A 14,199-nucleotide genomic window follows, 5' to 3' on the forward strand; every position below is an offset into this window, starting at 1 on the left:
ATTAACCAAAACAAACACTAACCAATTAGAATAGATTGTTAGCTTGAAAGTTTTTATTTTATGAATAACAAACCTATCATTGAAAATGTTAAAGAATGTGCCAACTCAATAATATAGGAAGGTAAGGGGGAAATAATTTTATAAATTAATTTTTTTATTCCTCATAAAATTATTTAAATTCTTTGTATACTTAATTTTGTTAACAAATAGCAGTGGGTTATTCAGAATACTAAATTTATATGCTTTACTTTAATTTATTTACTTGCTAATCAACTTGTTATGCTATACTATTATTAAGTATGATAGTCTAAGTATATTTTGATTAATTGAAAAAATTATTAGATTTTTTCTCCTAATAATTTTTTCTCCTCTTCATTATGACAAATGTATTTGAATATTAATAGTAAAATTGCTAACAAATATTTTAATTAAGTTTTGGTTATTCAGGTTAAATTAAAAAAAATAAAGAATTAGTGATATGAAAATCAATTAAAAAATGAAGCTCATTTAGCAAGCTATTAAAAAATTAATAAAGCAAATATGCTCTATTTTTTGCTTTGTAAAAATTCTTAATTTGAAGATGATTAAATAAATAAAGTCATTTATGGTCAACCAATAAATATAAATAGAAAAATGCAAATGTCTATGAAGGATTAATACTATAAACCCATTTAGCTTTATTAAATAATACTAACAAATAAACTTAGTGAAATAGTCTGTCTTAGCCCTATGCATAAAAATGAGATTTTTTATGATTGTTTGATTGATTGCTTAAATCAATGAATGAATGTAGTGTTTGTTTTTTGTTTGTAAATTAATATTTTATGAAAATCAAAAAATTAGAGTGAGAAAGAGAGGAGAGGGAAAAAATTTAATAAAAAAAAATAAAACAAGTAAACCTAAATTAACAAGGAAATACACAAATACTTAAAAGATAATCATACAAAATTGAATATATAAAGTAGAAATATAGAGTGAGAATAGGAATATAGCATCGAGAGAAATCTTGACAAGGATTGAATAACTAAATGACTAGCTGCTACCTATGCAAAAATAGCAAGAGCAAGGAGTATACAGTGCGCGGCTTCTTCGATAAGTCTAAACTCTAGGGACAGTATAAAGAAATTCCGTAAATTCATTTTTACTTTTTCTTGATTATTTTTTCTTTTTCTTTTCTGTTTTAAGCTTTAGCTTTAATTGATTCTTCTTTTTTTCTTGTTTTGATGCTAGCAGCATTGCTAAAGAACGAGAAAGCGAAAAAAAAGAGGAAGGTTATAATAGCATAAATTTTAAATAGGAAGAATTGTAATAATATATTAGAGGTTAAATATTTTAGTTTTTGTATAAACCATTTAATTGCTGTTATTATGCATGCGTGTTTGTTTTTTAAAGTTAAATCGGTAAACAGAAAAGAAAAAAATTTCACTTTATAAAAATTATTTTATACAATTTTCAATTATTATTTGTTAACATTTATTTTTTTTTCAACAAAATTTTTGTAGTGAGGAAGTCGATGTGCATATTTCATGCTCACTTTTATTCAAAGATACCCGTCTTTTATAGGTAAATGGAAATTGGGAAGTGAGAGGTTTAGAAGAAATTCTTAAACATCAAGTTTTCTCTTGTTAAAATTGTAAATAATCCTTTGATTGGAGATCTAGACCATTCATCATTAATTGTCATTATAACGAGTGTTTGGAGATGGGTTGTATCTAAAAGAAGAATAGATGTTCGAAACATCATTGTGCGTTTCCTTTAGATTTAAGATGCATATATGAAATGCAAGTATACGACATCTTTTTAGAAAGTGAAGAAATTCCATGCAAACTAAAGTTTTTATGTTTTAAGCACACGCAAAAAAGAGTAGGAGGAGGTTTTAATATTCTCTAAATACAAGAACAAATAATGCAAAAAGTTTTTTAAAATTCTTAAAATCCATAGCCATAAAGTTAGTTTAATTATCAGGTTAAATAGCCAATTCATCAGCCTAATCACCTTAAAAGCGGTGAGCATTTGTTAGGCTAAAAGTACGATTAGAATGCATACAATTAAAATCAAGGATAACATTATAATTAGTAAAAATAGCAAGCAATTTAAGCATATGGGAATAGTAATGTGAATCAAAATAAGCAATAGTTCAATTAGGGAGAAATGTAGGGATATCAACCTTAAATTATATAGCAATTTCCAGCTGCTCCTCAAACCTAAAACCCTTAATAGTATGTTAAGAATAGCTCAAATTAGCAAAAATTAGTTTAGACATCATAACCGATTAGCAATCCTTAAGTATTTTAAAAATAAAAAAAATCAGTTTAAGTAAACGATTTTTAAAATGAATAGTTTTCCTAGCATCAGTAGTAGAAATTGAATTAGGAGTATTCAAATAATTAGCAATAGACATACTAATAGTACGATCTTTAAGGGCGCCCTGTTTAAATACCACCTCCTTCTCCTCGTATGACTTATTAAGGGGGTAATTAAATTCCAAACAATAATTAAGCATATGATTAAAATTCAGTAATCCCACCTACTCAACAAACCACTGTGGGGGAAGTAGCACAGTACAATTCTTAGAACTCAGCAATACCTCCAGTTTAGGATCCTTATTATTAGCATTCAGCAGGAGATTAGTAAAAAGTTACATCGGTAGTTCCTTAAACTTAGCCAGTTGGTCAATATCCTAAAAATTAATAAGCTTATAGATAATGGGATTCTAATTCTTAATAATATTAGTAATAATCAGCGACATACAACCCTTAAAATCCAAAGGTTCAGTATTCTAGTTAGCCTAATAATCCAACAATTCAACCAATTTAATAGTAAAATCAAGGTATTTACAAATAAACATCAAATGTAAATTAATAAGGGTTTAATGAAGATCCCATGCAACCTGTTAACTAATTTAATTAACCAAAATAATTTTAAGGAGTCTAACCAATAAATTAAGATTATAATAATGGTTAGAATGCTTATAATTTGCATCAAAATCAATCAACTCAAAGAGGATTTACCAGCAATTATCAAAGTGCTCAGTTTGCAGATGTTGGTGGATATAATAATATGTATAATAACGACAATTATGGTAATTAAAATAGCTACGAAAGATAGGATAATTTACAGTAAAATAATTAGCAAGTTGGTACTGCTATTGATCCTGTTCAAACTCATGATAATACATACAGTTTCACAAGCAATAACCCACCTGCTAGATTAAATAAATAAACTACTTAGGAATATTAGGCGAATACATAAAACAGCAATACACCAGCATAAACATTTATTACGAATTCAACTGGAAGAAAAATTATGCATCCTAATGTTGATACCAATCCAAATGGCATAAGTGTTGATATTACTGATCAAATAAAATTAAAACAACTCTAATAGCAGAGCAGAAAAGCCTAAGATTAATAGCAAGCAGTGCAAAGTTAATAAGGTTATGCAGATAACTTGACTGATAATTCACAGTATCAAAAAACAAAGTATGATTTAACTTTTAGCATTTTCATTAACTTTGCTTGTTATTAGAATTAGATAAATATTTTTTATTTATTCTTTATTGAATTTATTTATTTTAAAAAATAAAAGTTCTACTATATAATCTACCCCTGGATTAGCCCCACTTCAAGCTTAAGCTCCTCCTACTAACGGTGATTTTAGAAACTTAAATCAATAATAAAATGCTTAGCCAGCAACTTCTAATAAATTCAATTAGAAGTAACAGCATTATTATTAAAATTAAAACTACCCAAACAGTAATTAATACTAGTAAGGAATGGCCTAAAATTAGCAGGTTCCATATTAAAATAATTAGGGATTCAGTAATTAAAATTACTAAAATTAATAGTTTTAAAGTGTACCTAATTAGAATTTCAACAATTAAGGAATGAACCAATAGATTCCTAATTAGAACGTTTAACAAAATTACGTAAATAATAATAAGAATAATTAATAAAATAATAACTTCTCTTATGGAGTTTAAGGAAATGGATCTTTTGCACCTATTTAAGAAAAGCCTCGAGTTAACTTACCACCTCAAAGAGAAAGGTCTTAGTAGAGTGCACAGAGTTTTCCCTAAAACGATCAAGGAAATTTTAGTGTACCTATGTACAGAAGGCCTTCATAATAGCAATAATTTATTCCTTAAAATTAGTAGCCTTCACTAATTCCTCATACTTTATCTAATTAACAATAGCTAATAAATGATAACGCACTACCACAATTCAATTAGAGTGGATAGTAAAATGGAACTTTGCAAGCTTAAGAAAACGATAATTAAATGAATATTGAAGAACCAAATATTCAACCTAAATTTATTGTTTAGGAACCTGTGGCAGCAGTGGTTGCAGCACCTGAAACAAAAAAAAGAGGTGGAAAAAGAGGTAAAAAAGATACTGAACCTTAAAACGAAGTAGCAAAGACAAATGACATTCCTTTAAAGCATACTAAATCAGCCTAAAAGAAAATGGATAAAAAGAAAGGTAAAAAGTAAACTGCTATGGAATAGGAAGAAGAGGAAGTAGTAGGTCAAAGTAATCAATAAACTCATACCTAATAAATGAAAGATGAATCTTCAACTTTATAGCAGAATTAGAATTAAATATAAGAAAATAACTCTCAAAATATTCAAAACAACAATAATCCCTAGTAGTAATTTGGATCAGAAAATAACATAGCTAACAAAATGGAAAGCTAAGAGAGTCTAGACTTCAAGAGCTAAACTTCTTTAGGAATCTAAGTTTAAAGATAAAATCTGCAAATTTAGAAGGATTAAAAATTCAATTAAGCTTAGTATCAATAGCATGTTTAAAATATTTAGTAAAATCCATCTAAGGCCAATCAATTTTAACCACCACCATAGTAACTTACACATCCTTAGCCTTCATAAAATATTATTCATCCCCCACCTTTGAGTAAGCAATCTTCTATGCAATCACTACCTCCTGTTTTAGAAAATCCATAAAACCCTATTTTCGAACATCAATAATAAATTTAAAACAATTAGCTTCCTAGACATCCTTCTGGCAGTGTTTAACCTAGCAATATTGCTGCTTAGTAAATGAACAGGCCATAAAACGTCTAACCTTTCAAGTAGTAAATAAGACCTCATTAAGCTCTTAAAAAGAAATCAGGCCCCTTGATTAATGACTCTTACAAACCATTTTTTGTAGAATTAGTAGAAGTGCAACATTAAATTTAATAATATTAATACCATGAAAGAATGGTTTATCAATAGCAATAATAATAAATGATGATGAGACAGCATTAGATTGTTCAAGGCTAAATTTTGTAGAATCAAAATTTTATGAATAAGTAAATTAAATTATCATAAAATCCAGGCTCTTAAAACTATGGCTAAATGGCACCTCAACCTCAATTAAGCAGTTAAAATTCGGGGAAATTTGGTTAATAGAATGTACCCTTTTTAAATCAAAACCCTTCATAAGCTTAGTAACCTTAAATATAGGTTATCCCCCCTACACATCCTACACATCAATAGTAGCAGCCTCCATACCAAAAAGTAAGCTAGAACGTCTAATAAAATCTAGTAAATGGTACTAATAACCAACAAATTGTTTAGGGACAATTAAATTAAAATTAGAAAGTTAATTCCCAAAATCCAGCTCATCATCTTCATCAACAATAATATCCTTAAGGAAATCTTGTTTAACCGGCCAGTTAAGATTTTAAGAATGATATCGGGAGTTATCATCCTTAAAATTAAAATCAAGGTAATAAAGAAATAAATTCTTGAAATTCGATTAATTTATTTATTAAATTAAATGGAAAATCCTTCATTAACTTAATTAATTAATTACTCTCATTTATTAAGCTTCTAAAATTATTCTTATTACAATTCAAAATTTACATTCTCCACCTACTTTCTCAAATAAGCTCTCATTCCATTTAAAATCTCTCCCTCCCTCCCTCCATCCTACATCTTACTTACTTAAATAATTTAATAAAATAAAACTTTTGCTAGTAAACAATAAAAAAATAAATAATTGTTAGCTATTTATTCATTGCAAACACTTAAAAGTCACTTAATAGGGATTAAACCAAGCTACCCAAAGCAGACGATGCTATATTTAAATTAAAAAATTGAATCAAATAGAAAAAATGAAATAAATACTGAAAGGAGCAATCAATTATTTAAAAGCAATTTATTTCAAACAAGTGTGTAAGTTTAATGAGAAAGCGAAATTTTGGAGACTAAGGATTCATAATATATTAATCTATTTAAAAAATTTTTTTTCAATAATTTAAATCACTCCACCAACCAATAAAAAATAAATAAAGAAATATAAATAAAAGAGAAAAATTCAAACATAGAAAGATAAAATTTTATAATTTTGTGATAATTTTTAATTCACTAAACAAAACCTAATAAAAAAAAGGTAATAAAATAATTACAAAAATAAACAATAGAATATGAAGGTAGAGAGAAATAACTATTAATTAATTAAATAAAGCACAATCTCTCAAATAAAAACTAATTAATATGTTCATAGCAATAATCCACCAAAACACAAAAAATAAAAAAAACCTTTTATTATTTATATACCTCACAAATAGATAAATAAATTATAAACTCAATTAATTAATTAAATAAATAAATAAATAAATCATCTGGAGTGAACAAGTATAAGATAGAAAAGAGATTACTATAATTAATTCAATAATCTATATTTTGAAAATAAATTTGTTGTAAATTTCAGATATGTTTGCTTATTTCGTTGACTCTTCCTTAAATTTTATATTGAAGACAATGATGAAAACACATTCATTTTTTCCCAAATTTATAAATACTTCATATCTATTTTTTTTAACATTTATTATTTAGTCATCTCTTTTCTTTTATACAATAATTATCTGTTATTTTAATCACTTGTTTTAATTCCTTTTTATTTTTGATTTTTATTTTAACCAATTTGAAATATTTTTGTTTTATCACGATAAAGATTTTGTTTATTTTTCGTAGGAAAACATGGGAGTATTTTAAAATTAAAAAAACCAAAATACATAAACACTCTATATATAAATTTTCATATTATTAGTAAGAAATTAATTAATTATATTTAATAATTTTTCTTTATTTTATTATATAGGTGATATTTCTAAGGTTCCAACAGAATAAAAAGACTATCGTTAATAATTCAGTAATTAAAATTTTGCTTTAGAAAATTTACATGAAGCTCCACTTAAATAAAACTAACCTATATAATAAAACTCTTATCAACATCACCCATTTCCACAACCTCATTAAAAAAATAATGAACTCACAAATTATAATAATAATTATATATAAAATCCAGCACAAAATACCAACCTTCCTTATCCTAATTAGTTCTAATAAGGCGGAGGTGGATAATTATAATCCAATTTATATAGAGATTAAAAAAATTAAGATTTCAATAATAGTAATAAAAAATACTCTAATAATTAGATAAACACAGGCACCGTAGTTACAAACAATCTAAATCATTCTTTCAACCCTACATAAAATAATTAATATTATTCTTAATAATCAAACTAATTTTCTTAGCAATAATACAATTTGGAAAAACAGAACAGTATCTAATCATTATAATAATAAAGAAGTATCTCATCTTAATAGTAATCTTATAATTAATAAATTTCCTCATAATAAAATTTGGCTGTTCCTTCAAATAGTCATCCAAGTATCGACTAGTTCGATTCAAATAATATGATAAAATCCAATAATATAAGCAATCTATATCATAATTAAGGAGCTCCATTTAGGAATCCTTCAGGAGCAAATTTAGCGTTGAATGCTACTGTTCAACAGACTTCTTAAACTCAAATTTCAGCTTAATAAAATCATGGAGTATAAAATAGACATTCTTCAATATAATCTTCTGAATAATTGTTTTAAGGTCCTAGCAATACAAATCTAAATTTATAAACTCTTACTAGCTTAAAAACGTTAAAACAAATTGATGAAAATGTAGAAAATATTAGAGAAGAGGATCTTTTTCGTGAAGAAATGACTGAATCAGAAGAAAGCTTTTGGGATTACTGTTCACCTGAAAATTATTAGCATTTGTTACCTCAACATTAATCTAGTCAAAATAACTAGTAGTCGTCTTCAAGAAATAAATCTAAGCTAGGAGGTATATTTAATAATTAAGGTGCAGCTCAAACTCAGTAAAAGTAGACTAAAAAGGGATAAGCAGCTAATCTAAGTAGCTAAAACTTACAAAAAGAAAAAGATCCTTATTTTGGTATTGATCCAGCTAAACTAATTGTTAAAAATTTTCCTTAAGGTGAAGATGAAGAATCTGTTTTTCAATGGTGGGATTAAATAGATGAAGTTTATTTTCCAAATAAAATAAAAGAAGGTTTTTTTAATATGCTTGAAATTGAAAAATCTAAAAATATTTCTGAAATGCTTTAAAGCCTCGACATTGTAGAAGTAGATGAAAACGGGTTAACAAAACATATTCCTCCTATTAAATTAATCTAGTAGATATAAAGCGGAGTAACAGAGAATTCCTCATTATATTATTTAATAGCTAAGGATTATTATGACGAAGAGCCTGTTCCATTTAAACATCCAAATTACTTTAGTGTTTTATTTTACAATTAGTTAAATAGCAACGACTATACAGGAAGTGATAATTAAGATAATTCATCTCTTCTTTTAAAAAGACTCTAGTAGCCTAATAATGGAATATTAGCAGTGTTTAAATTAAAAATGTATGATAAAAAAAGACCTTTGACTTGTGAAGATAAAAATATATTTGATAAATTAGTATCTAAAATAGAAATAGTACCTTAAAATAGTAAACCAAAAATTGAAGATATTTTTTAGAAATTAGATTATTCACTCTAAATATAAAATTCGACTGAAAAGTAAGAACATAATAAAAATAAAAAATATAGTAAATAAAATAAAGATAAACAGGATTTAAGCAAATATGAACCTGAATTATGTAAACAATTTATAGGAAATAATTAAATTATTCCAATACAATAATTAAAGCAAACCACTCCAGCTTAAAATTCAAATGATTTTTTATTTGATAAAAATAAAATAACAATCAAGCTAAAAAAATTGATAAGCCTCAATTCCTCTGCAGTTTACAGCTCATTTTAAGCAACTAATTTTCTTAATAAATTTTTGAAAAACTAAAAATCAAAGTAAGAGAAATTAAAAGATGAAAATTCTGAATAGGATGATTCAGATAGCGAGACAACCAAGGAATATCTTTAAGCATAAAACAATAACTTATCTCCTATTGAATGCAACATATTTGCTTTGGAGTATGAATTGACTAAGCTTTAAACCCATCAGTAATTAAATCAACTTAAAGAAAATGTTTTTAAAAATTCTAAGTAAGAAGGCAATTACTTGGAGTTAAGAGAATTATCAGTAAAAATAAATGATAATCTAAAGTGGTTAACAATAAGAAAGAACCTGATATTGGGATTCAGTGACAGGCAAAGATATGACTCTGAAAATTATTTTAAATATGAGGCAGAAGAAAAAACAGGTATAAATCTTTCTAGAAGTGAAGTTCTCTAAGAGAAAGAAATGTTAGAAAAAATGTCTTCAACAGAGAAAGAGAATTTGAATTAATAGCAGCTACTTGCCCGTTAATTGTAATCATTATAAAGAGCAAAGAGGAAAAATTAGAAACAAGAAGAAGAAGAGGATGAAGAAGATGATGACTAAGGAGAAGAAAAGTCATAATTTAACAAAGATAAAAAATAAAGAAGCAAATAGAATGATGATAATGAAGACGAAGAAGAAGATGATTATAATGATGAAGATGAAGATGGTGATGAAGAGGAAAGCAATCCCATTGAGCATGAAAATAAGAAAAAGGAAGAGTTAAAAAGAAACTCGAGAAGAAGTAATCGCATTAAGAGGATACTGGAAGATGAAAATGCAACCATTTTATCAAATGAGAATTCAATTGATGGTCTAGAAACAGTTTAAGAAAGTGATAGACTCGAGTCTCCTTCAGTTAATAGAAATAAAGATATTGATGATATTGAAAGCGATTAAAGAAAAGTAGACTAAAAAAATAAGATTTCTGCTTCTAGCAATAACAAAAAGAAGAAAAAATAAAAACAAAAGAATAAAAGTAAATTTTTGGAAATCGATTGTAGCGTTTGCTTTCATCATGTTAATAATGAGAATAACACTGTTGTTTACTGCTCGTAATGCAGTGGTAGTTTTCATAAGCACTGCTATGGCATAGATTTTATACCAGAAGAGAAATTTTTGTGCAGAAAATGTGAAATTAAAAATTAATAAATTATGAAAAAGAAAAATACAAACAGTTGTTAAAAATAACCTCTAAAAGAAGAGGTTTCCAAGCAATTTCATTGTAAACTATGTACTGAGACTCTCTTACCAGTTATATCTATCTTTGATGACTCTTATTTCTATCATCCTACTTGCCTCTTCTTGTTTAATTATGCAATCTATAAAGATTAAAGATTGTAATTAAGAGACACTGTGACTCATACATCAATATCTGATGATGTTAAGAAATAAAATCATATAGCTTGTGAGTTTTGTCATTCTAAAAAAGGTTTAAAGGTCAAATGTTGTCACTTTGGTAAACCACGCAAGTCTTTTGAAAAAATTCACACACTTTAAAAATAAAAATTGTATAAAAAAAGAAACTGTTAATAGAGCTAAGTTATTGATAGCAAGTAAGAATTTTAAGATTTAGAAAAAGAGAGTGAAAATGGTAACCTGATGTTAGCAGAAGTGAAAGAACTAACTGAGATTAGCTCAGAAAAGAAATAAAATGAAATAAAAGAGGAAGATCTTGAAAAAAGCTGCTAAATAAAGGAAGAAAATGATATAATTAAATAAGAAGAAAGCTAAGATGAAGAAGTAGAGTATTCTATTAGCGGAGAATATGAAGAGGATGAGCTACTTGATGAAGAAGATGAAGATTATGAAGACTTAGGATGCAATTACTATATTCACCCCCTTTGTGCCTTTCTTAACGGATTTGAGGTATGGCTCGATAGTAGGGAGGAAGATACTGAATGTGAAAAAACAATAGTTGATAGTGACTTTTAGAATTTGTAGCACCTAGGCTTGAAAATTTTCTTCAAGTGCAAAGAACATGCAGATAGAAAGAATAGAAACTATGATGAATAAGTTTATTATAGAAGGTACCAAATAAATTATCGTAACATATGCTAATATACTACGTTTTAAGAGTATCAATAATCAATAACCAAATAGAGAACTTAGGAGGAAGAATAGTGGAATGAAATAGCTAATTTAGCAAAAGAATACATGGAAAATTATAAGTATTATACTAAAATAAAATTAAATAGGAAAGAGATAGAAATAAGTTACTAACAATAAGAACAATTTTACCAATAAAATCCCAATCTCAAAGAATAACTTCATCAACTTGAAATAGAAGAAATGGAAGAAGAAGCTGCAGAGTAGAAAGAATAAGAACATTTAATGCTAGTCAACTAACAAAATCTATAAAATCACCATAGCTTGTAGAATGTTGAGGACTTTTATGAAGATGAAAATATTGCCAATACAAACAACATGATTGAAGAAGGCAATTCTTTGGATGATATTGATAATAGAAATGTATTAGAGGAAGAACTGGATGATGAATATGATGATGAGGAAGAGAACTCTTAATATAAGAGAAGATCGAGAAGGAATCTATCAAGAAATTAATAGCAACATAATTAATTAAGTGGTAAAAAGAGCAATTAGGATATTCAAGATGATTACTAAGACTAGATTGAAAATGAATATTCATAAGATGATACAAAGAAAGAAGTAAATAGAAGAAGGGTTTTGAATTAGAAGAAAGGTTAGTAAAAAGCAAGTCTTATTTCTTAATCTTCGCTTAGTGGAGGAACTGGAGAGACAAGCAAAAATAGACGTAGCAGTAGGAGATTAGTGAATAATAACTAGAAGGGAAAAAGCTAGTATTCCAGCTTCTTAAATGCAGATGAAGAAGAAGAAAATTAAGATTCCTCATATAACTAAGGTTACTCAAGCTTCGAAAATACACTAAACAAAATAAATTTAAAAGAATTTAGCAACAGTTAGCCAATTACTTAAGATAAACATACAAATCAACAACAATCATCCTTACAAGCACTAACTTAAATTATTTCTGAGAAAAAACAAAGCACAAATATTGAATAAGAAGAAGAGTTTAAAGGCATATCTAAGAAAGATTAAAAATAAAGCTAACCAAAGTAAAAAGGAAAGAAAGGTTTAACAAGTAAATATAATGATGATGATGAAGAAGATCATGAGGATGAAGAATTTGGTATAGAAAATGAGTCATAGGATGAATTTGATGACGATGATTTTGATGAAGAAGATGCTGATGACTAAAAGTATGCCTAAAAGAGAGGAATAGGAAAATTTGGAAGAAATAAAAGGACCAAGCCAAGAAGGAATTAATAGAAATACAATTAAAATGAACAGTCTTCCTCTTCTTTAGAAAACATGTAACAAATTTCAAACTCAAGAGGTGCATCTCCTCCTAATAAATAAAATGGAGCTTTAACAAATAATCAAGAAATTTAAAAGGTCCTTAGTACTGCTAGGAGTCTTGCTAAAAATGGCAAAATAGGGAAAGGCACAAGCATTTTTGCGGCTCAGAATAAAAAGAAAAAAGTATAAAAAAAAATAGGATCAAGGAATTCACTATTATCAGTAGAAAACGATGAAGAGGAAGAATAGATAAATGAAATTGAAATAAATAAAGAAATTTAATAGTAAGATTAGTGTAACCCTGAAGTAAATACTGAGATAATTCAAGAAAATAATTGTTAGGTTAATCAAGAGGATGAATTAACACGTAACTAAGAATAGCAATTTATAGTAGAGTAATAGTAAAAATTACAAGTACAGACAGAAACTGATCATGTTTAAAATAAACCGTAAGTAGATGAAAAAGAAGAATAGCAAATTACAAATGAAAACACCCAAAATTCAAATTACCTTGATGTCAAAATTAATACATAACATTTAAAAAGATCAAAAAGCCCATCAGATAAAAACACTTAAGAGTAGGTTCAAAAGCAAGATTTAGAAGGCGACAATCTTAAATTGTTAGCCTAAAATTCAGACAATTAGCAATAAGCTAATCAAACCAAATACAATTTACGCTAACAAAAATCCAAAAATTACAAGCATAATTTAATTAAGGAGGATAATGATTTTGTATATGCCTAAGTTGTGAATAATTCTTAATTTATAAAGTAGCAGCAAAATGCTTTTTCTTAATTTGTTAACGAGTAAGGTTAAAATGAGGAAGATACAAGCAGTAATTTGCCTCAAAATAATTTGCAAAATAAAAAAAAATAAACTTCATAGACTAACATCCCACAAGAAGGAACTCCAAAGCAAAAAAATAAAAAAAATTCAAAGTAGCCTCCAAGTTCTCAATAGAATACAAATTAAACAAAAAAAGGATTAGACCCTAGTGAATAGGAATAGAATGATGAGTCTTTTTCTAGTTGTGTTAATAACAACTAATAAGCAAATAATTAGAATGAATAAATAGAAATCACTAACCAATTTTCTCTGAATAGTCAACACTCTTACGAAGAAACTCACTCAAACGAATAAAAACTAACAGTCAAAGGAAAAATAAATAAGAAAAAGCAAACTAAGGCTTAGACTTCTTCATAAAATTCAAGGTAAAATAGGAAAGCTAATAATCGAAACAAAGGATAAGCACATGAATAAGAACACGTCTAAACAACAAAAGTTAACGATACTGCTACTCCACTCTTAGACCACCATAATAATCAAAAATATGTCTAAAGTTAAAAGAATTTTTAAATAAACAATCCTAATGAAAGCTAAGAGCTGCTTGATTTTGATTAGTTTGAATAAAAAGACTAGATACTAAATCCTAATAACCTTAAATACAACTGAGTAATTTTCTAAAATATATTCAATTAATTAACAAAAAAAATGATATAATTTACCTACCTATCTACCTTAATTATCAAATTGAAAGACAATAAATAAACACAATCAATCAATAACTTCATTTCAAAATATGAAAGATATATAAATTTATTATCCAAGTAAATCTTTCAACAATCAATCAAACAAAAATCATATATTATTTAAATTTTATAATTATTTCTCTTGATACCTTGCCATACCATACCAAATTAAACATAATAAACTTCAATTTA

General features: G+C 26.6%; 1 protein-coding gene across 1 annotated transcript; it reads left to right on the forward strand. All coding sequences in view use genetic code 6, as the record gives it.

The window, feature by feature from the left end:
* Positions 1-1,028: 1,028 nt before the first annotated feature.
* On the forward strand, positions 1,029-13,930 carry TTHERM_00670640 (PHD-finger protein; the record flags this gene model as incomplete). The annotated part of the gene is made up of 5 exons (XM_001026385.3): positions 1,029-1,129; positions 1,503-2,286; positions 2,341-3,482; positions 3,589-5,732; positions 7,110-13,930. The coding sequence occupies 5 exons, from the start codon at positions 1,029-1,031 to the stop codon at positions 13,928-13,930; spliced, it is 10,992 nt and encodes a 3,663-aa protein (XP_001026385.2).
* Positions 13,931-14,199: the final 269 nt, after the last annotated feature.

Source organism: Tetrahymena thermophila, assembly GCF_000189635.1.
Source record: "Tetrahymena thermophila SB210 genomic scaffold scf_8254028, whole genome shotgun sequence".
In the NCBI taxonomy this organism is placed as follows: domain Eukaryota; phylum Ciliophora; class Oligohymenophorea; order Hymenostomatida; family Tetrahymenidae; genus Tetrahymena; species Tetrahymena thermophila.